Below are 23,025 nucleotides of genomic sequence, written 5' to 3'. Positions count from 1 at the left end.
CAGTAAATAGTGGGAATCGAACCAACGTGTCATGGATAACAGTTGGATATTCTACCGACTGAACACCAGATTGTAGCATATCCAAAAGGTTCGGAAATATGAACTGCTGATCCAAAGATGAAAGAAATCAAGCAAAGTGAATCAATTCGTTTAACTCGCACCAAAGCCCCTGTGCAGGAGTGTGCGTTAGCAAAAAAAGTGAGCCGTACGAAACAAGGAAACCACGTTGAACTAGCTAGAAGCGTAGCATTTATTTCGATCGTATGCAATAATAAATAACAAGATCCTGAAAAACTGATCACCTGAATTTGCAAATGGGCATTGGTAGCATAAATTAGATGAAATGAGGCTAAAATTGCTCCGATGCTTCCAAGCTTATGCGTGGAAAGGGGAGGAAGTGGCATGATGCATTTCATCACGCGCCCCAAACATTTGTTTCCAGATTTCACCAATTGAACACAGAGCAGTGTAATCATAATCACCCCCTGGCACCGGGGAAAAATGCGCCCGCCCTTTGTGTTTCTAAAAGGCCGCGGCCGAAATTTCATTAGCGCACTGCGACACTCCACTGTTATTAAGATGTTTGCTAATTGCATTGGCCCCCTTTTCTTACGCTTCAGTGGCACCGCTTGCACTTGTATGTTGCTTTGCAGATGGTCAAACAGAAAGCAAGTAATCTGAACCTGATTTCTTTTTCTTTTTTCTCTTTATATGGCCCATTAAAGGAGCGATGAAGAGAAAATACAACTTCGTTTAATTTGAAAGAACTAGGATTCAGTATCTCACTCAGCTCCATTACAGCCCCAAAAGATGTTTTTTTAACGAAGAAAAAGCAAGAAGTATTTAAAAACTTTCAAATTTTGTGCCACAGTGACGTGTTATGAGCAAGAATGACGTCATACGGGCCAACAATAAAACATAATTTTCAGTGCGTTAACAGCACGTTAGCATTCAAGCGATGCGGTCAAATGGAACTAGAGGTCCCATTACAGACGTCCAGTCATGTGTCGTCGCGACAGGTCAGTTAGGCGGCCGCCAATCGCCCAAACAAGGTTCCGTGACGTCATAGAAAAGTTGCGGGAAATTGGCTAGGGGGTCGTGACTGCTTCACACGTTTTCTGTAATATCTCGGTTATTTGTTCGAAGATTGCGATGATATTGGTATAATTGTTGTCGGGACTAAGCAGTCTTTCTAATAAACCCAACTTGTATTTTGTCTTCATGGCTCCTTTAAGCGCGGTTTTCGGACCGGATGTGCTTCAGTATAAGCGAACCAGTTCTAACGTCTTTTGTGTTTCTAATCATGCGAACTTTTGCACTTTTTATTGTCAAGGTGATGATCACCAGAGTTGTGATTTACCTGCATGCTGCTCAGCAGAGGACTATCCCCTCCTTGGGAGGCCATCCATGTCACTTCCCATATTGTAAAAAGATAATACCGCAGTTGTCAGGCACGTCCGGTACATTTAGAGTGGTTAAACAGGCTCAGACTCGAGTTGGTCAAACATTAAGTTTTTGTCTTCTCTCTCTCTCTCTCTCTCTCTCTCTCTCTCTCTCTCTCTCTCTCTCTCTCTCTCTCTCTCTCTCTCTCTCTCTCTAACACACACACACACACACACACACACGCACGCACGCACGCACGCACACACGCACGCACGCACGCACGCACGCACACACACACACACACGCTCTCTCTCCCCAACTGAGGGCTACATGTTTTGTAGTATGTTTTAAAAATCGGGAAAGTATTTTATAGCCACAATTCTTCATTTACAGCGCTTTTCTAGAGTACAAAAACTTATTGACATTCGACCTAACATTCGAAGCCAATCTTTCTCTTTTCAGATATTGGAACTTCAATTCGATACAAATATTTTGATATCTGCAGGCCCCTTGCTTCCAATCGTCGCGAGAAAAATACCATTGCGCCATTCTACTTTTACAATGTGTTCAGTATTAGAAGCTGGTGTCAGCTTACCACTTGAGTTCGGTCGCATTTCCGCACATCGGCAGAAAGACCCTGCCTTGAGATTTTCCATCCAAAATAGCTGTTGCATTTTCTCGCAAGAGTCTGCAAATAGGGAGGAGGGAAAAAAACGCTGTAGTTATAAACAGGGAAAACTCGCGACACGTAAAACGCGCAAACCACTCGAAGCAGATGATTACTATTACCGCAGCAACAAACCGCTAAAGCTGTCACCATGGGAAGACTATTGCGTTGTCGCAGTAATCTCCTAAGGACAAATACCACCGCAACATCTTTTAATCACACGAAATAACTTTGTACTTATAATACCCTGACAACAGTGGATAAGAAAAGGGCTCAGTTACCTTTGGTTGAACATAAGAATACCTTGATTTTTACTGTTTTGATACCCATACTTTTTACCTTCATGTCATCCCATATTTCCTTTTCTAATTACTCTCTGTATGCCTAACTTTTTAGTGATTCCATTCACATTGAAAAATTGTTGTTGCTGTTGCTTTGTGTTTTTAGCGCGTCAGTGCAGGGCTACGCTGCACATCCAAACATTGTAATTATCCTGCTCATTTTTCTATTGTAATCCGTTCGCCTCTGTCGTTCCGGAGCTATTCACAATAACAAGTATATTTTAGGTTCCAACGTTTTTTTTTTTTTTTTTTGTTATCTTATGTCTCCGCGCGTTTGAAATCACGATACTGACTGCACTGACGCTTAACACCTAGTTCAAAGGGAGTGCTCAGATTTGGAGCATTTCTTTGTGCGCTAACTCTGCGTGCTTCCTAATATGAAAGTTATCGGTAGAACCCGGATGTACCGAATTCGAAACAGATCCGCTCCATAGTGTGATACAACCAATAATTTGGAAACCCCAGAGCGCAATCTATACCCAAAACGTATTTTGGAGGTGTTCATGCTGTTGGACATTGGTAACAATTCAAAACGTTCGAATATTTTTTTCGCCTTGCGAACTTTTGGTGTACGGTGCTGAAGCGCAGCTACAGAGCATTGTATTCAACAATTAATTGATGATAAGTTTATTTGCTCCCTCAAAACATCCGGGTGGCATTCGGTTTGTACATAACCTTGAACGGACTATCGTGCAGCAGGAAAGCTCGAGTTTTTCTAGTAAAACACAAATGTGAGGAACGTGAGAAATAGATGGTGTGCCCGACTCCTTGACGAATTGAATTACGTAGTTATCAAATAAGATTTTAAAATATAAACAATTCATTTTATATAAAACGATTGGAATAAAGGAAGCGGAAACAAAAATAATGGCCCTGCTACCATTTACTTACATGTGTATACCGTCCCGAGCCCAAGTCGAGTCTTTGCGGCTCCAGCGCCCGGACCAGTAGCCACGTGAGGCAGCTACTTCCGTACCGTCTTGAGCGGGCATTCTTAAGCCGGAGTGCGTTGGGCGCTAATCTCAACGACTGTGACTATGAGCTGTGCGGGAGAAAAACGTTTCGCGCCCGAGCGACTGGCCGCTCCTGCTTGTAGTGATTCCAACAGGTCAGACAGTAAGAAAAGTCGGCATCATCGCTAAATTGTGTGCCCCTTCCGCCTTATCAGGAGGCAGCCATTAAAGTAAGGCCAGTGGGTCAAGTCGCCAACCAGGTGGAGATAAAGTGCCACCAGCAACACGTGCAAGAGTCGTGCACGCGCTGTCAAACATACGTGTTACACACAATGATATACGGTTCCAAGGATACATTTCCGGCCAACAGCTCTGGCCTTCGTCGGGTTGTTGTCCGAGAGACTGTTGGCCAACAGAATGGGGCGCCCGCAGGTTTGCGCAGCGATCACTCACCGACAACGCAATCTGCATACACGGAGTGTTTCGTGGTTGGCGTGTACTGCCGGAAACGAACGAAAAGCAAATTGACAGCCGTCATGCCCAATAAAGGTAAACGAAAAAGATTCTTCAAGGTACTTAACGGGGCCATGCATACAAGATAGAAGTTGGTTTATTCGAAAGTTGTTTTATTGTACCCGCTGCGCGTGTCCGGAAGCAAACAATGCCGTATTCACGGATAAATTATTCAATTTAGGTTAAAATTTTGATTTTCCCGCCAAATCGTGTGTTTTGGTGACGTCTGCCAGGAAGCCATAAGAGCTGGTATTCAAATTAATTTCCAGTGCCTTATTGGGATCTGCAGCCTTCCTCACCGTCAGTCGTCCCAGATGGCGCTACAATACTCAGCCACGGAACGTTGTCCGCTGTTGCTTTGTTTTAAGTGCGAATGCACTTTATAAGCGACCCTGAATTCCGGCGACCGCCGTCCGTCCACATAGCAACAGCTGCGGGTGCGCGCGCTCCTCGTCTTCCTTGGCAACGGGGGGAGATGGGCGCGCGCTGCCTGGCCGCTGACATGGCACATACCCACGTGGGGGATTGGCCAGGAATCGGGCGTGAGAAGGGCTAATGCACCCGCTTAAAGGAGTACTGACACGAAATTTCAAAGCTGAGATCTGCTCTAGCAATCAAGTAAAACGACAACACAAATAGGTGTCTGTGAATAAATGCATCTTTCTTTCTTTGTAGTTGTGTGTGTGTGTGTGTGATCTCTCTTTCGCGAACATTACCGAACCGCGCAAATTCAACTCATGCATTCGCACTTTCACATTCTTCCCCTCGGGGAAATGCGGGGAAATTTTTTTAAACCGTATTTGCACCTGGATTGTTTTTGTTTCGTCAAAGTGATCGTTTCGTCAAACATGGGGTATGCTCGACCAACAGAGTCACGTAAGACAACGTCGCTTGCGCCAATCGGCCAGTGTCGTGTAAGACAACTCCAGAATGGTGGCCTGCTATGCAGCTAAGACAAGCATGGTGCGCCCAGTACCAACAGCAGTGCGCATCGGTACTTCTATGCTTACGTGTATTTTCGTAACTTCCACTGTTTACCCCTCACCCCCCCCCCCCCCCCCGTTCTTACTGCTATAAAAAAAGTGCCCTACATTTAAGCGAAAATAGCGCGTTCGGCAAGCTTATAAGCCCTGCCTAATTTGCATTTGCTTTTGCCGGCCTCAGCCAATCGCAGAGCTGGCGCGTAGGACATCATAAATTCTGTTGAGGGAAATGAGCTAGTGGGTCACATGGCCATTCCCTTTTTTCCTAATTATATAGCTTATTTGATTGGAGTGTGCGTTAACAGTGGTGTCAGTATGATTCTAACGAGGGAACCTTTTGAATGAACCAAATTTCTGTTTTGTCTGCATAGCCCCTTTAAGCCCGATTGGGGCTTTTATGCTGAAAGTCGTATGGGTTTTATAGTTATTAAAGACTCTCTTACTGCAGCTGCGTTGTGTTTGTCTCTTTCTCCGCTTTCTCTTCTCCGTTTTTTGACACGAATTTGTTCGACAGACAGACTAGACTGGGCCAACTTCACAGCAAAGCTTAGCCAGAATCGGAGCCAGAATTCTCCGTGGCTGGGGTGCACCTGTTCTACTCGCCTGCCGTCACGTTCACCTGTCAGCGCCGCACGCAGTGGGCTAACTCTTGTTCTGCAGCTTGTGAATTGCCCAACTGGCGGGGCGATAACGCACTCGGACTCTACTCTGGAGACCCCGTTTAATTCCAATACAATGACCATTACTAGTTCGAGTAATTAGACTTTGTTACTCTACGGATAACTATTATAACCGTTATTTTGCGTTCGTTACTTTTGTTTACACGATTCAATGTAATTTACTTTTCGGTCGTGTTTTTTTTTTTTTTGTAATGTTATATCTATATCCATGAACCTTTTGTGAGGCGAATGTAACATCTTAACCCCATGTAATAACCTCCCTAGAGGTCCATCGGGAGTTTTGTGAAATCAACAAAAATAAATAAATGAATTTACTGTATACCGTGGCGGTCATTTTCTGTAGCGCATAAACCCACCGAGGTGGCTTAGTGGCTAAGGCGTTGGGCTGCTGAGCACGAGGTCGCGGGACCCGCCGCGGTGGCTCAGTGGCTAAGGCGTTGCGCTGCTGAGCACGAGGTCGCGGGTTCGATTCCCGGCCGCGGCGGCCGCTTTTCTGATGGAGGCGAAAAGCAAAAACGCCCGTGTGTGCGAGATTTCGGCGCACGTTAAAGATCCCCAGGTGGTCAAAATTAATCCGGAGCCCTCCACTACGGCGCGCCTCATCGCCTGCGTTGCGTCGGCGCGTTAAACCCTACAATCAATCAACGAGGTCGCGGGTTCGATTCCCGGCCGCGGCGGCCGATTTTCAGATGGAGGCGAAAAGCAAAAACGACCGTGTGTACCAGATTTCGGCGCACGTTGAAGATCCCCAGGTGGACAAAATTAATCCGGAGCCATCCAGTATACGGCGCGCCCCACCGCCTGCGTTGCGTCGGCGCCTTAAACCCTACAATCAATCAATCTGTAGCGCTGTAGCGCACAACAACAGCGCCGGTTTTTTGGACAATGGGTCACTTAAGGCTTTCGCTTGAAAATAAATGGTTCACGTATATTTCAAGTTCTGTCACCAAATACTTGCAATATTCTCTCTGCCGTAGCCGACCGTTCTTTCAGACTCCGAACATTCGGACCTGCTGTTATATTCCGGATTTTCCCGAGGAACTGTACTTGTCCCACAGGAGTAATGCATATGAACAACGAATATTTCGGACAAAATATAGACAAAAGTTCGATTTTTCGGGAAGAATTTTCCGCGACAGAGCCACGGTGCGACTCCAGGACGACGCCATTTTGAATCCTGACCGCCTGGCTAGCTTCGGATTGGAGGGGAACTGGCGTGACTCCCGCCGGGGAAACCAACTTCGATCTTTCGCGTCATTTCGAGAGTTTGCACCAGGGGACAGCACCACAGTGTTGAGCGCGGAGCTAACGGATGACGAGAGTGTGCGCAAAGTGGCTACGCTTCCGCAACGCGAGGAGGAGGAGGAATAAACGTGTATCTAAGGTTGTCAGCCCTGGGGAAGAGTCCTCATTCCAGGACCCCTTGAGTCCGTCCGGCTTCTTGGGCTCGCTGCACCAGCCAAAGCTGCATGGTCGTCAGGGTCCGAGCTGGACAGTGCTCTCTCCCAGTGCTCAGGGGAGGGGAAAGGAAGGGGGGGGGGGGTAGGGGGGTTCTTATCAAAGCCCCACGTAATGTGGTAGAAGGTGCCCGGAGCCTCGCAGAAGCGGCATTGCGAGGAGTACAGGGTGGGGCCCAGAATGTGGGCTCTAGTGGGGTGAGGAAATGTGTTTGAATGCCTCGGAGGTGGCGACTCTGACTCCGACGAAGACACTCCAGACCGCCCGCACCCGTCAACGCAAGACATTGCCAACGCTTTGGAGTAATTGTTGTCCAATGTTTACGAAGAAACTGTGACGCTTGCAGAGATGCAAGCAGACGTTCTCACACGAAGGAGGAATTTAAGGCAAGGAACCCTTCGCGACTTGTTCAGTCCTAGCTGTTTAAATGAAATAAAGTTCGTTTTTGTGACCCGCAGATTTTTCGGACTGCTCTTTTATTCGAACTCTATTTCATTCCCCTCCAGGTCCGAAAAATCGCTCGGATACTGTATTGAAATATTGAAATCCCCGGGATTGTAACTTCGAATGAACGCTCTTCAGTTTTGTTTCAGAACGGCATTTCCCAGATTGTATACACTTGGGTCGAGCGAGCGAGCTAGGACGACAAGGCGAGCACTTAAAAGCATCGCCGTGTTTTGTTGGTTGTGCGCAAAGCCGGTCACTCGGAAAACATAAATAAACTCCACAATAAAATCTCCACAATCTGGGTATAGAGCACCTAGGCGGCGTCCCGGGGTAACGCTGTTCGAGGCGTAACCCAGAGGCTTCCAAAGCCAAGCGGTTTATATAGTCATAAGCGTTCGAAAATCGTGAAACGCTGGCGCTTGTCACACATCTTCCCGTTGTTTAGCGCAAAGAAAACTATAGGTACATTTGAGGGAAAATATACGTAATTAACCGGCAGCGCCCGCGTTAAGGACGCCAGTTGGGTTGGTTTTTACGATAGTAAACGCAAAATGTGGCAGTGCTACGCCGGCACGTGCTGGGAGAAAAGCACAAAAAGAACAGAACTCCCGCTGGCGCAGTTTCAGGCAGGGGCGCGCAAGCATTGCGAAGGGGGGAAATTTGAATTGAACGGGGTGGTAGCAGTATGCGGATAACGGCGGTACAGCCCACTATGGCGAAAAATTGCTCTTCACTTACGACAGCTTTTACATTGAGTGTAACGGCTTTAATTTTTTAGCAGCCGTCGCGCAGGATACAACTTCCGAGCGGGGCCGGTCTGCCCGCTCGAAACTCCCGGCGGCCGTGCTCCTCGCGTCGGCCTTGGTCTCGTCGGCACGCAAGTTTTAGAATAGGGGAAACGAGCGTTTGAAGTTCAAATAGAGGGGTCCCAAACACAGCATGCTCGCTTACTACAGTAATTGAAAATTTACACCGATGACTAGCGACACGTTAGCGTTTCCGCATGCGGTGCTGTTGCGGCGAGCAGGTCCCTCCGAGGCCCAGAAGCTCAGAAAAGGCTTACTTTATAGAGTCACCGCTTCGCGAAGCCCCACCGACGACGATCACCAGCGCAATATTTCACTGTACCATGGCCCCTCTCACGCATTTATAAGCTGATTTTAAGGAATAGTTCCGCTCTGGCGGGCGGTGACAAGTTTTTAGCTGCTGCGGTCTGTGCCGTATCGTGCATACTGTTGGAGCTTCTTGCGGATCTTCCGTCCAGCAGTGGAAAGAAAACAGGACAACCGAACGGAGGGGCGCAAAAAAGGAAAAGCAGTTGAGAGGCGCCTCTGGCCGTAAGGCACACCACGACTGGAGGGAGGGGTCCGCTATTGGTGACCGCCGAGGCGGGAGGAAAGCAACGAGAAAGACTCGGAGGGGCCCACGGACGAGCATCGCTCCGGCGACTGCTCGAATTGGCTCCAACGGGAAGTGTCAGAATTGGCTCCAAGGAAGTGCATCCCCAACAGCATTTGATAGCACCGTCATCTTGAAGCGGTATCGTGAGCAGCTCACGAGGCATTCGTTATCCACACAATAGGAGATATAGGTGCGTGCACACCCTCTATCTAGTTGTACGACTGGGAGATAAAATACATAGGATCATGATCGACGCATTACACGTGGTTGCCTTCATTTCCACAATCAACTTCCATTTTGTGTGTTTGTGTTATGGATTGCCTTCTGTCTTCCTTGTTTTTGATTCTAGTATATATTCGTTGTTGTTCTAAATAAAACTCAGTTGGCAGTTCAGCAGCGCACTGTTTGTCTTTACTCCCTGTCGTATCGTTTTTTGGCGCTGTTTTTTCTAAGTAGCATCATGCACCAACTCCGTTCACTTGTTCAGTTCGTAAGAATAAACATTTGAACAAACAAACGAAGTACTTTTTTTTTTAGTTTCTTTAAACACATTCGAAGAAAGAAGAAGTATTCCTACACATACACCGCAGAGTGTGATCCTTGTAGACCATGCAGGCAGATGCTGGATAACCCTTCACAAGCAAAGCAATAAATTTTAATCCGAAAGGGAGCAAGACAGGGAGATACCATCACCCTGAGGGAGACTCCAATCAGAAAGCACGCCCGTGAGGCTAAACATAAATGTGAATAAATCTAAAGTAATAAAGAATAAGCATGCCAAACGTCTTCTTCAGCTAAGGAAACGAAAGACTAGAAGGAGTGACAGAATACAACAACCTCGGACAGATGGGTAGTGTGATTTCAAGCACTAGAAAGGAATCCGGCGCAGAATAAGCAAGGGCTCGGGAGCACTCGGCAAGCACTCCCAAATAATGAAAATTAAGCTACCTCTGTCACTCAAAAGGAAAATCTACAACCAGTGCATACTGCCGGTGATGACATACGGAGCCGAAACTTGGCGCCTTACGAAACAACTAGAAAACAAACTTAGGTCGACTGAACGAGCCATGGAACGAATAACGTCAAGAATAACACTCAAGGTCAAGAAACGAGCTATGCGGATGAGAGAACAAATTAGAGTTGACGATATCATAGTTCAAATAAAGAAAAATAAATGGATTTGGGCAGGCCACGTAGTGAGACGAACGGACAACCGGTGGACAATTAGGGTAACAGAGTGGAAAACAAGATACGGTTCTAGATGGGGAACGCCAATAACACGATGCAGGGATGTGATAAGCAATTCTTCGGGGGTAAACTGTGGACTCGAGTGGCGCCGGACCGGAGCGTTTGGAGTTCATTGAGAGAGGCCTTCGTCCTGCAGTGGACCTGAGCAGGCTGATGATGATGATGATGATTATGATGGTGATGATGATGGTAATGTTTTCATTATTGCGCAACAAGACGCCGAGGGTGCTTATTCAATGGCCCGTACTGGCCGTCGACGTTTGCCCCTTTCGCGTTGCACGCTATTTGCGTTGTGACTGGAATGTGAGCCAGAACTAAAAATAAATAAAAACCCATAACTTTTATGCGTGCGTTTTCTAGCTACGCAAATATACCATGTCAACAGAAATAAGACGTTCAGTTAAAAACACAACGCAGTTATTTCTGATTGTTTCGTCATTACTTAGCGGGAGAATTGGGGAGGACCCTTTTACTGCCCCTGTAGCTCAGCGAATTCATTTATCTTCATGGTTTTGTGACTGAGTGTTTTGTTTGGACTTAGCACGTTTTGTAAGCTGCATTTTGTAAGCTTGCAAACAAATCCGGCTGTTCCGGGCACCTGTAAGAACTAAAAAACAACAGAAACAAAACCGACTCTTCCTGTGCCGGGAAAACGGGTGCGTGCTAAGCTTGTACAACCGTGTGAAACCGCAAACCAATCCCTTGTGTAATCACTGCCAAACCAAATGTCCAACCCCATCTTACCGAACCTCTTCAGTGAGCTGCCGTTGTCGCTCCGTCTGGCTTTCCAATTCCCGTAACTCTGGATTAGCTCACCGAGCATGCGCACGTTCACGGTCCGCTCCCGTTGCCGTTCTCTCAGGGCTGCCTGCTCTTCGGCGGCGCAGACCAAGCGCGGTCATCCATGGTCCAGCTGGCCTTGAACTTGCGAAAAACTGCGTGCGCGGAGCGAGCTGACCCCCCCTTTGCCTTCTCCAGAGGAAGTGATCCTGCGATTGGCTGGGAGTACGACGTGATACGGCGCGCCACTTGTGGGAACATAAAGTTTCCCCCGCCAGCTGCGGGTGGGGAGGGAGTTTTGGCGTACGACGCCAATACCAACACCGACGGCAACACGAGTCAGCCGATACAAGATTCTCTTGAATAATCCATCGCAGCGCAGGAATTTGCAGTCACTGTAACGTAATCGTCCAGGGCGCCTGGCTCACAACACCACACTAATCACGTTGCACAATATCTAACTGGACGTTCAAGCGTCCTCAAAGTATTATGAAAGACCCAAATAAGTAATATTGATCAAACCTGCTTTCAGGGTCGCTTATATTCGATTGAACTATAGCTGCACATACGATACGTCTTTTTAATATTTGTATATATACCTGTAGGGTCATTGAGGAGGAAGAGGCATAAACTTTATTTGTATGTTAATTGTGGACCTATGACATTGCCGGGCCTTCTCAGTTCAGACGTCACTGGGCAATCGCTGCCTGGCCGGCCCTGCCAACCAGCCGAAGCTGATCGCCGGGGTCCGGGCTGGCTTGCATGCCTTCCCACTGCTCATGGTTGCGGGAGGGTATGGGGGGAAGGGATGGTGTGTGGGAGCACGCCCAAATCATATGGTAGAGTGTGCGGGGTTTGGGGCACTATTTTCAGGTGGCGGAGTAGGAGGTGGGGTGGATGGCGTGGAGGAGGGAGCCGTACGGCTATGTGTTGGTTTCAAGGTGGCGGTAGGTGGTGGCTTCTACCTTAGTCAACTTGTCGCAAGGCGGGGGTAAGGTGCGGCATTCTAGGGAGTAGTGCGCGAAGGTATGTGTATTTTTGAAGTACAGAATGATACTTTTCCGGCAGTGGCGCTGGAGTGTTGGAGGGGAACGCCGAATAGATGTGCGTGCGGGCAGTGGCATGAGCTGTCTCATTCCCCTTGTCGTAGCCGGTGACCGGGGTCTCGGGGCTCACCGCATCGGACCAGGATTGAGGGGCCAGGGCGACAAGGAGAAGAAAGTTTTATGTACAAGTGGGGTTACATGGTCAGGATACCGGGGTCGAGCCCCAACCAATGGGCTTGCACGTCCTTAAAGGAGCCATGAAGAGAAAGCACAAGTTTGGTTCATTCATAAGATTGCCTCGTTAGAATCATACTGAAACCACTTTTAACGTAAACTTCGCTCAAATAAGCTAGATAATTAGGAAAAAAGGGAATGGCCATGCGACCCACTAGCTCATTTCCCGCAACAGAACCTATGATGTCATACCAGACAGCTCAGCGATTGGCGGAGGGCGGCAAAAGCAAACGCAAATTAGGCAGAGCTTATAAGCTTGCCGAACGAGCTATTTGCGCTTAAATTTAGGGCACATTCTTTTTTAACGCCCTAAGAATGGTGGGACAAACAGCGGAAGTTACGAAAGCACACGTAAACATACAAGTACCGATGCGTACTGCTGTTGGTACTGCGCGCACTATGCTTGGTTTAGCTGCACAGGACTGCAGGGCTTTCGGGTTGTTTGAGACGACACTGGTCGATTAATGCAAGCGACGATGTCTTACGTGACCGTATTTGTCGAGCGAGCACCATGTTTCACGAAACGATTGTCTCCATGAACAAAACAAGCCAGGTACAAATACGTTCGCAAACAAAGCAAAGGCAGAAAACGGCCTGCCGCGGCGTGGTGGCGCCATCTAGGTTCACTAACGGTAAACAATTAAGGCCCTGTGATGTCATTGCTGACCACGAGAACGCACGATTTAGCGGGAAAATCAAAATTTTAACTTAAATTAATTAATTTCTCAGTGAATAAAGCATCATTTGCATTCGGACAAGCGCTGGGGGCACTATAAAACAGGAAATCTTTCGAATAACACAAAAGTGTGTTTTGTCTTCATGGCTCCTTTAAATAAAGTTTCAGGTCCTTCTACGGGGTCTCGGGCTGTAACCGCACGAACCTATCACAGCACAGGCACCGTGTAACCATGGCCCCTGTCATTGGGCCCTCGGGGGCGTCCATTGGAAACAAACGAACCAATCACAGCGCAGGCTCCGTGTGTCCAGGCCTTCGGCCCGTGATTCTCCGGGGTCTGCAAAAGTGGTCCCACGTTCCGGTCAAGGCGAAGGACGCGGAGAGGGCACCGACCGTGACTGCCAGGGTCGCCAAATGGGCGCGTTCCTTTTCGTTGTGTAGCAATAGTCTCGGCATTTCCTTACCGTTCGACCCCGTGTTTCGAGGAAAGGCGCTTGCTTGGCTTCCCAGGAGCTCTCCGACCGTGGAAATGGTTGCTGGGCGCTTTGGGGTGATTCCACGAGCCGTACGAAATACACTTGCGATGCAGCAGGTAAGGCTCCGGTGTTTTGGTGTCTGGTCTCGGTCGCTGCACCCTCCAGAGACTTATGCCACGCGGACCACACAATGTATAGGCCAAGGGGGTTAGGAATGGACTGTAGGATGCGGAGGGCTAAGGGATCAATGATACCGGTGGCGTAATGGTGACAGGCAGATTGAGCATCTGTAACTATAGTGATAATGTATTGAGATGTAGTGGGCCATGAGGGCTATTGTGATCTTTTCTGCAGTTTTAGAGTCTTGTACGATTACTGTTGCAGAAGACAGTTCGATTCCTTGGTGGTCCGCGGTTGCAATTGCGAAGGCTGTTTTGGTATATTTGGCTACGTCAACGTAGCGGATGTTTCGGGACTTGACTCGAAGTATTCGCATGCGTGCATGTCGGCAACCCTGGTTATGAACGGGGTGCATATTCTTGGGAATTGGGGCGACGGAGATGCAATTACGTAGTTCCAGGAGGATGTGTTGGCGGGAGTTGTGGGTGTCAGGAAGTTGGTAGCCGAGACGACGGAGAAGGTGACAGCCAGTGTGTGTGAGATTGAGCCGTTTAATCTAATGGATATGATGGTCCTCTCGAAGTTCCTCAGCGGTGTTATGAATTACCACCTGCCAGAAAGTTGGTAGTGGAAGGTGTTGGAAGAACCCCTAGTACTAATTTATATGCTTTCGGGATGATTATGTCGGGTTGTTCACTCTTAACAAAAAAGCTCGTAAAAGGGTAGTAACGGCTGTATTTACTAACTCCATGCAGAGTTTACTACCCCCCAGAACGGTACGTAGGTCCTGCCACTAAGTGTGGAACCGTTACTAGTCATGATCATGCACTTAGTAACTGCTGCCTGTTAGATACTAACATTCACTGATAGTACAACATTCTATGAATTATTGAACATAATAACTACAGCTCTTTTTCCACAACAAATCACTATTAAAAAGTTTTTGCAAATCCGCATGCTGTCTTGTATATGTTCCGATTAAAATGCATAATTCTAAAATTGTCGCTAAAATATTTGATTTTTACGACAAGCCCACCGACTCTCTCAGGGGACTTTCCGCTGCGGGCTATAAAAGCAAGAACAGATGTATTTCTAAGGAAACTAAGTAGTACTCGCTCTCCTCGTGAATCCCGTTGGTTTTCTTGCTCAATTCAGTTGTTGATTGTCCGCTTGTGATGTGAGCGTGATGAATGCGTCTATCTCGCGCTGCGCACTCAGCAGATCCACATTGTTACGCGTAGCTTTTTACTAGGTCAGGCAATACCAGTTAGTAAAAGCAACTAAGTAACTAGTCAATACTGGGACAAGTAACTGGTAAGTGTTCTGTTAGTAAGTGCGCCGACCCTTTTTTAAGAGTGTTGGATTTCGCGATTGCTGAGAGCCCAATACGGGATTCCATATGTGATGCGGCTAATTAATGGGGCTTGAATGAGGCGCACGAGGTCGTTTTCTTTCAGTCTTTGTCGACGAATAGCAATCCGTCTGATGAGGTGTATTTGTAGTAGCGTTCGTTGTAAGCGATGGATGGTGGAAATGCTTGCGCCGTTCTAGTGTACATTGAGAGACTTTATGCACAACCGTAGTGGCTGCTTTTCAGATAGAGGAGAAAAGCGAAAACATTCCTGTGTCGATATTTCGGTGGACGTTATGGACCTCCAAGTGGTCACAATTATTCCGGATACACTACGGCGCGCCTCATAGCCCAGGCGTGCGGAACTTCGTCGTTTTAAAACCCCAAATTTTATTTTAGAAGTTTTATATTGCCTTCTGCATGCAACAAAATATCGCAAGCTTTTGTTAGGGATGTGGGAGCAGTGCAATGCTGTTGGCTTTACAGAGGGCCTACAAATTCGCCACCCGCAAACAGCGTGTGGCGGATCCAAAAGGGAAAGCGCGACCCAGACGGCAGATTCTCGTGGAAGCAATAGAACACTCAGTGCAAGGCAGTGGGCGCAGCTTCGTCTTCGTCGCCACAACCCGCTATCGCCCCTTTCCTGCGCCCTTCTATTCTTTATTTACAACAGACGCTGCATTGCAAAACTACATTTTATTTAGATAAGAGTTCGTACACCCAAATAGTATTTAAGGATATCCGTAACGGTGCACTGTCCCTAATTTATGTTTGTTCCTCTTCAACAAGACACCCGAGTAAATGTCGCTTTGATGTTGTCCCGCACTTCTGCCGTCGCCTTCCCAGTAAGCTTTTCCAGCGTTTCAACCAGACCCGGTGACTGGTGAACTTTTGTCAGTGCCTCCACACCCTCAACATCACTAACGTCGCCACCTCGCTTCACAAAATGGGCTGCCCTGTCTAGGAGACCACGGTTTCTCTTCAAGAGCTCTTCTATCTCGGATGCTTCCTCTGTGTCATCATCGGGATCCCAGACCACTGTGAGATCCGTAAGTGTGTAGTTTTCTCTGAGCCCCTGAAGGATAGCATGCACGTGTTCGGCAGCTATTTCGGCACACTCACAGATGTTAACACTTGTTAGGGTTTTGTTCGACGCCAGCAGCTCCGACAGTGACCTGCAGATTTCGGGCGTCAGTACATCCGCCACCATCGTGAAGTCTGTTACAGAGCGATTATCTTTGAGGGCGCTAAGGACCTTTATTAGAGCCTCATAATCATCTTCGACGCGCATGAGGTTTCGTATGGTCGTTATGGTTGAAGTGCGCCTTAAGACGTCCGCGATTCCATTGGCGAGCGCATCGAACGTCTTACCACTCGGGTGGAAGTGCAGCATCCGCACGGTATTGTTTTCTGCCACGGAGTTAAAGAAGTCCTCGAGGAGGTCAGCACGCACCGATGACGTCACTTCGACGGACACATCCGGAAAGTGCCTGTTTTCACGGACAAGCTTTGTGAGTTGCGGCAGAAACTGCTGTTTCCAGACGGTGTATACCCTCTTAAAGGTGTCCGCATACCTGTCCTCTCCACACAGAAGTAACACTTCTTCCTCTTGCATGTCCACCTCGGAGAGATCCACCAGCTCAAGGGCCGAGTTCACGACCAGAGCATTCGCGAAAGTGAGCACTGCTTTCGACGTCAGCTGGGTCCCGTCCAGAATTTCAAGCTTTTTCAGGGTGTCATTCGTTGTCAGCGCGTCGGCAAGCACTTGAGCTCCAGCGTCGCCAAGGTTGTCGGACCACAGCGCAAGCTCTTGAAGGGTCCTGCTATGTAGTAGGAAGTCCGCAATGCTTCTTACCAAGCCACCACCGTCACCTGTGACTATACACGGTGCCTGGTTGCGGCATCTCACATCCAATGCACGCAGGTTGCTGAAAACTTCAGAGAGACTTAAGCAGAAATCGTGACCATCGCAGTCGACGTATAAAAGGCCTAGCTCTTCGAGCGCCAAAGGTTTCTCCATGTCTCCGAAAATCAACTCAAGTATGTTCATTGAGGCGTACCATAGAGTAAGCTGCTTCACCGACGGGTTTGTTTCCAGGATGTGTCGGAGGGTACGGGCTTCCTCTTCCGAGAGCTTTTCCCCGTAGAGCAAACTTACAGGTCTTGACGTCGGGTTCACATCCTGGTCCGAGGAAGTGTCTCTTTCGTCGCTGTCAAAACTGGAGCACGGGCGTGCTGGAAGTCCTCTACGGAAAAACTCGCTGACATCAACTTCTTGATGCTCGGCGTCTTGGACAGTTGATTCGGACATGGCGGCAGTAAATACGAGTTGCATGCATTTAATATAAAGCACCGATGATTGAACTATGGTGTACGACTTCAGAAGGTTGAAGAGGCAACGCCATGACAAGGAGACCTGTTGCGCACATCGACTGGATCCTTGAATGCCAGATATTCTTTGTAGCGACGGTTACGCCGTAAAACCGTAAAAAAAGGGCCTTGGTCGCGATTTTCAATACGTCTGTACTGGTTCCGGTGGACGTTTTCTCCACAAAATTTCTCCTCTTCCCTTTTCACCACAGCTGTGGTGCCTCCCAATTCACCTTCAAATTTGTGTTGGCTCTTCTGCATACACTTCGCAGGATTGCCATGACCGCCAGGTGTGCCTGTAATTGCGACAGAAAAGCAGAAAAAAATGAGTGGTTTCGGGAGCAAGCAGGACATGCGGCGAATCGAAACAGCACCGATGCTGCACCCCCCTGGCAGCGAAGACTCCCACTGAAAAATAAATTTCCCTAAAACAATGGTTCCTTCGAAACCAATAGCAAGCATCAAAATGCACCAGCGATTGCGAAGACGAATTATAAATTTTGTTCATCAAATTGATTGTAATCTGAGAATACCAATTGTATTAATTTTGAAGTGAACCTCAAACATTTAGACTTACATTTCATCATCAATTGGCCTACAAGTGGAGAAACAGGTGAAAAGAAAAAAGTCACGACTAACACAAAAAATTAAACGATATAATTATAGAAAGCTTCTAATCCCAAAATTTACATTGGGTCGGTTTATATGAAAGTAAATAAAAAACGGTCAAAAATGCCTTAGGTGGGGGCGAAAGAACAGCACCAAAAACAAGAGATAAAAACAGGATCTGCTTCGTGCTGTCGCGAGCGGCGTTAAACACAGCAAAAACAGCACCAGAAACGTTAAAAACGGCGTTCGGTAAATTTAGCCGGCAAACATCCGCGAAACTCCGCTTGGTCGCGTGGTAACAAAACGCACGAAGACAATTCAACGGATACGCACTATATGACAATTTAGCAACATCGATTATCAATGCTTTCTTTCCTTGTATTTTACTCAGTAACGGTTTAAATGAAGGTTGTTCTGACTTCTTGCAGTTGATAAAACGCAATTGATTTGCAAGGAGGACTTGTGCCCGCTAACCAGATGTCACCGCTGTCACATTCCTAGCGGCGTATGGTAACTAAAGCAGGCATTTAATGAAGGTTGAGCAATTAATTTAATTTATTTCTTATTGGCCTGCCGCCTCTGTTCCTGTCCAAAAATAATCGATCCCGTAGCCAATTAGCACTACCGCCTTCGGCCACCAGGTTGCACCAACCATTTGTAAATTAAATAAGCTTTAATTTCTCTCCCACTATTTGTAGACTGCAGCAATGCTGCCTTTTCCTGGAACATTTTTTAATGAATACCGAGGAAACAGATGGGTCTCCAGCCGTTCTCAATACGAAATTTCATCGGAGCTATTTTAGGCTAGGTTTCAATACATTATTTCATGTCTTAATTCGCGCCAATACACGCGAGGCTCCACATGTAGCTGAGAGAGAGAGAGAGAGAGAGTAAGAGAGAACACAACGTTTTATTTAAGAGATCACGTGAAAGTGGCTTCCTATTCACGGGTATCCATGTGCCGTCTTGACCGCGGCTTCCCGCTGTTGCGACTCAGCCCGCCGCAATACTCCTCGGCTGTGCGGCGAAGCCTCCACAACGAGCGCCTTTTAAGCAGGCCCCCTTTGTCGGTGACTCACGCTTGCAGCCGACATTTCAAACGAGCTGTGACAGGCCTGGATCAGGCGCCTCGCTATCCGCGCGATCAAACTTCGGTGGCGTGCCGACGCAACAGGCCGAGACTTGTACGAAGGACACGGAAGTCCCGCGCCCGCTGCGAAGACCTTCTCTCTCTCCTCTCTCGGACTCAGCGTTTGCCGCTACTACCGACTGCTCACGAACTCTGTAAAGAGTGTTGTGTGTGTCTGTGCCATTCGTGACGTGTGCACAATCCAGAGGGAACGCTTATTTCGACCATTGACGCTTTGGGTATAAATAAGACCCCTCCAAGCGCTGTGTTCATTCCTGTTTGAGCAGTGAATCAATGCTGTGACTCTGCTGGAGTCCTGTACTGTAACCTCGCCCGTCGGGGCATTGTTCTTTGGCTTCGGCTCATCTCTCGCTATGAAGTAAACAGTTACGTTTGCCTACGGCTTCTGGACTTCTTCACGGCTGCAACATTGGCTGGCCGCTCGCTTCACCACGCTACCAAACGTATGTCGGAGGCGACAGAGCTCGACTCGGATCGGCCTTCCCGCATGCAGCAACGGGTTGTCAGCGGTGGGATGACAATGTCGAAACACCGCGCGAGCAGTTCGATAGCACTCGCTTTAACTCGGGAGGAATGAAAGGGAACGAGCAGTTGCGGAACGCGTAGAAGACAGATCCAGCGAGGACAGATCTCGCCCATTCAATATCGTCAGGCGGAAGCGTATTAAGAAGCAAATCGCGTCAAGCCACAAGGTGACAAAGCCCTTTGAGAACCCGGGGCGGAAGCAGGCGTCTGAGGCATTCAATGACACGTTAATTGTTTCACGTTCGGAACATTTAAGGAATGCTTAGGTGTCCTCGGACTGTCCTCGGACCGTACGCTAGCGGTATTGACACTACCCCTGTGGTGACAGTCAGGGATTTCAATCCGAATGTGTCGGAGATCGAAAAGTAATAGTTACGCGTTTGCTGTTGTAGACATTGGACTTACGAAGACACCGATCCTTCTCAACATACCCCCAGCGGCTTACGCGCATCGCTTTGACATTATCCAAGAATCTTTCTGCAGTTGCCAGGAGACTGATCAGTGTATATAATACTGACTTCAAAGCCATGGTGGCCGTCGTTACTAAGTGACGACTTCACAGATCCGCTGGTCGTCCGCATTCACAGGCAGAATGCCCGTAAATTTGTTTGAAGTTCAAGTGTTCCGGTGAACTGTGAACGCTACGAAATGCTTGTTTTTATTTCTCTGTGGATTGTAGCGATGTGGATTAGGTTGTGATAAACGTTCCGATAAACCTAGATCAGTTGCCTTATTTTAGAGAAACATGGGGCATTTCTAAATGGTGTGTTTAGATTCTTGGACCAACCCCCTTCACCTTTTTTTTTTTAAGTGAGAAACTTTATTCATAAAAACACGAAGTATGTACAGACTGTTTGGACCGATAGCTGCATAGGCTAGTGGCCGGTCCAATATAAAATTACAAGCAAATCACAAGCAATTCACAAGCACTTAAACGTCAGAGCTTAAAGGGCTGAAGAAAAATTGAGATGTACACAGGGCTACATGTCATACAACTGGAAAAGTACATATTCACAGATAGACACAACAAATACAACAGAAAAATATTGTCACTAAAAAGATGATTCACCTAACAAGAGTTTCAGATAAAATTTCACAAGACTTGTAATGCTGTTTTGCGGCCATCTTAAAATTTCTCGCTGTTTTCACGTCTATCGGAAGGTCGTTCCATATTTTGACTCCACTGAACTCGATCAGGCGTTCACCATATACATTGTTACATTTGGGAAGGTTGAAATTGAAATTCGAGGCTTGCCTTGTACTACGAGAGGGTAAGGTGAAAAGGCTTAATGGAAAGGGAGAATTGGTGTTTATTATATTGTTGATCACGAGCGAAATTTTGTAGTTACGCAAGGACCAAAACGACAGTACGTGATTATCATGGAAAACGTTGTTTCTGAAAAAACCTGAATCAGTTATCAACGCAGTCAATGCTCGTTTTCGCATACGAAGTAAAGGCGACAGGTAGGTTTTATACGTTTGCCCCCAAGATTCACAACAATAACTGATATGTGAATGACAGAATGCATAGTACAGGGAGCGTCGTACATCGTACGGAAAATAATATCTCTCCTTAAAGAGCGCGTGGCAACCAAAAGCTAGTTTCTTGCATGTGCTATTTATTTGTTCTTTCCAGTGTAAATGACAGTCAAAAATTACTCCTAGGTATTTGAAATGCGATACTTGCTGTATTAATGAGCTGCCGAGAGTAAGTGTAAAATAATTGTGGGTGGTCTTGTACCTAGAGTGAAAAATGACGTACTTAGTTTTGTCTGCATTAAGTGTTAAGCGGTTTTCAAAAAACCAAGAAGATAGGTTTTTCAGCTCACTGGTTATTCTGATTTGAATTTCCTGAAGAGATGTTCCGGAAACAACAAGAGCGGCATCATCTGCATACATTATTATTATATAACGCTCGAGTGTATTTGCCCGTATTTTGATTGTTGTTTGCTCGACCGTGAAATAATCTCGCAATGTCGTTTGTTTTTGCGTCTTTTCTCATGAATTAAAAAAAGTTCCTGACTGAGCGGTGAGCCTGGTCTTTTCACGTTGAAGCGGTCCATTGTTCGACGTCGGCCAGGGGAAGCAAAGATTTCAGGGTGAAGCTCATTATTTCAGGTACAAATCCAGTGAACGTCTGGTATTCCCTCTGACCTTCAAGCCCACCCAAGGTCAACCAAGCGCCTCATGCGGTTTCGCGGAGCCGACGAAAGCGCCACCGACCACGCATCGATCACCAGCCGAACCAATTCGCGGTGCCAAAAGAAGCGTCTCGCGGCCTTTCGAGAGCAGCCGTCTCGTTTGCTTGGCGCGGAGACGTACGTCGGAAAGCACTTTGTAAGGAACGAATCGGAACGGCATGCAATTTAAGCTCGGCTTTACGTCCATGTCAACAACCGGTGGGCGAGCCGCCGCATTCGGCGAATCACGATAGTGACTGGCGAGTAACCTAAGAGTGCAGGTTAGGTCTGTGAAAACAAAACAAAAAATATCCCCAGCTATCTCCACTAACGTTAAACCTTGGGAATGGCGAAACATGTAGTGTATAAGTGTATTCTTGACGCCTTGAAACGTTGAAACGTTCTAGATGAAACGTTCTAGCGCGAGGCGTTGGAAAACGAATGTCCCGGTGTTTTAGTACCGTGACTATATGATACTACAATGGCATGATGCGGCGACGACATGAGACGCCGACAACCCGAGCACCTAAGGGGCTTTGCCCCTGATAGAAGTGTGGTCCGTTCCAATTGATTGATTGATTGTAGGGTTTAACGCGCCGACGCAACGCGGGCGATGAGGCGCGCCGTAGTGGAGTGCTCCGGATTAATTTTGACCACCTGGGGATCTTTAACGTGCGCCGAAATCTCGTACACACGGGCGTTTTAAATGCAGAGCATTTCTTAGCCTCGCCTCTTCCTGCGTCGGACGACGTCCACAGCTTCGCGTCCGCAGCAGGTGCGCCTCTCCTCCTTCCCTCCTCTCTCTCAACAGCAGCTGGCGCGCGCATGCGTCGTAGTCAGCCCGTTCGCTCCGTCGCGGTCTCGGCGTAACAGGTGCGTGATAGCAGCGTGGTGGGGCGTGGAAGGGCGCGCGCTGCTTGCGCATGCGCGCTCTCCCCCCCGTACTGCTCTCCCTCTACTGCGCGCTGCAAACAAGGTAAATATACATGGTAGCGAAGCTTCGGGCGAAAAGCGGTTCAGAACCTATTGCCAGCGACATCAGCATGGGGGCTTATGGGAGTGGCGATTGAAGCGCGACTAGGTGAGGAGGGAACAAACACTAGTAACAAAAAACCAAGTTTTGTTCTACCACAAAACAACATTTATATTTTACGAACGATATTTATTTCTGAATCACATTTATTTAGGCCCAGTGTGCAAATAATTTATGAAAATGCTGTTCATTCTCAAAAAAAATTTTTGTAGCGCCCTCTGAAGAATGGCACATGTCATTGCTCTGTGATGCAGTCCTTGTAGTGTTCGGAAAGGCGCTCCTAAAGTTCGTCTGCTGGGAAACGCCCCTCGCGTGTTTTGGTGGTGTGCATTTGCATTCGTTCTTCCTTGTTAATTTGGTGTGCTCTTAATTTTTGCTGTGCATGGACTTGCGAGGTGCGT

The 23,025-nt window shown here is 47.6% G+C and overlaps 1 protein-coding gene across 3 annotated transcripts in view; it reads right to left on the bottom strand.

Moving 5' to 3' along the window:
- LOC144158417 (putative thiopurine S-methyltransferase) overlaps positions 1 to 23,025 on the bottom strand; it is a 68,698-nt gene that overhangs the window by 19,372 nt on the left and 26,301 nt on the right. Inside the window, exons 2-4 of one of the 3 annotated variants that reach the window (XM_077689293.1) lie at positions 17,361 to 17,423; positions 3,283 to 3,809; positions 1,979 to 2,071 (exon numbers count right to left, since the gene is read on the bottom strand). In XM_077689293.1, coding sequence (XP_077545419.1) covers positions 1,979 to 2,071; positions 3,283 to 3,383 — 194 coding nt within the window. In that variant the 5' untranslated portion in view covers positions 3,384 to 3,809; positions 17,361 to 17,423. Of the gene's footprint in view, positions 1 to 1,978; positions 2,072 to 3,282; positions 3,810 to 15,292; positions 17,424 to 23,025 lie in introns of those variants that run through there. The other 2 variants (XM_077689294.1, XM_077689291.1) reach the window with 2 other exon arrangements.

Source organism: Haemaphysalis longicornis, unplaced genomic scaffold, assembly GCF_048455015.1.
Source record: "Haemaphysalis longicornis isolate Haplotype H1 unplaced genomic scaffold, Haemaphysalis longicornis Haplotype H1 scaffold_10, whole genome shotgun sequence".
In the NCBI taxonomy this organism is placed as follows: domain Eukaryota; kingdom Metazoa; phylum Arthropoda; class Arachnida; order Ixodida; family Ixodidae; genus Haemaphysalis; species Haemaphysalis longicornis.
The sequence above is the reverse complement of the archived record's forward strand: the minus strand, read 5'-3'. Positions and strand labels throughout refer to the sequence as shown.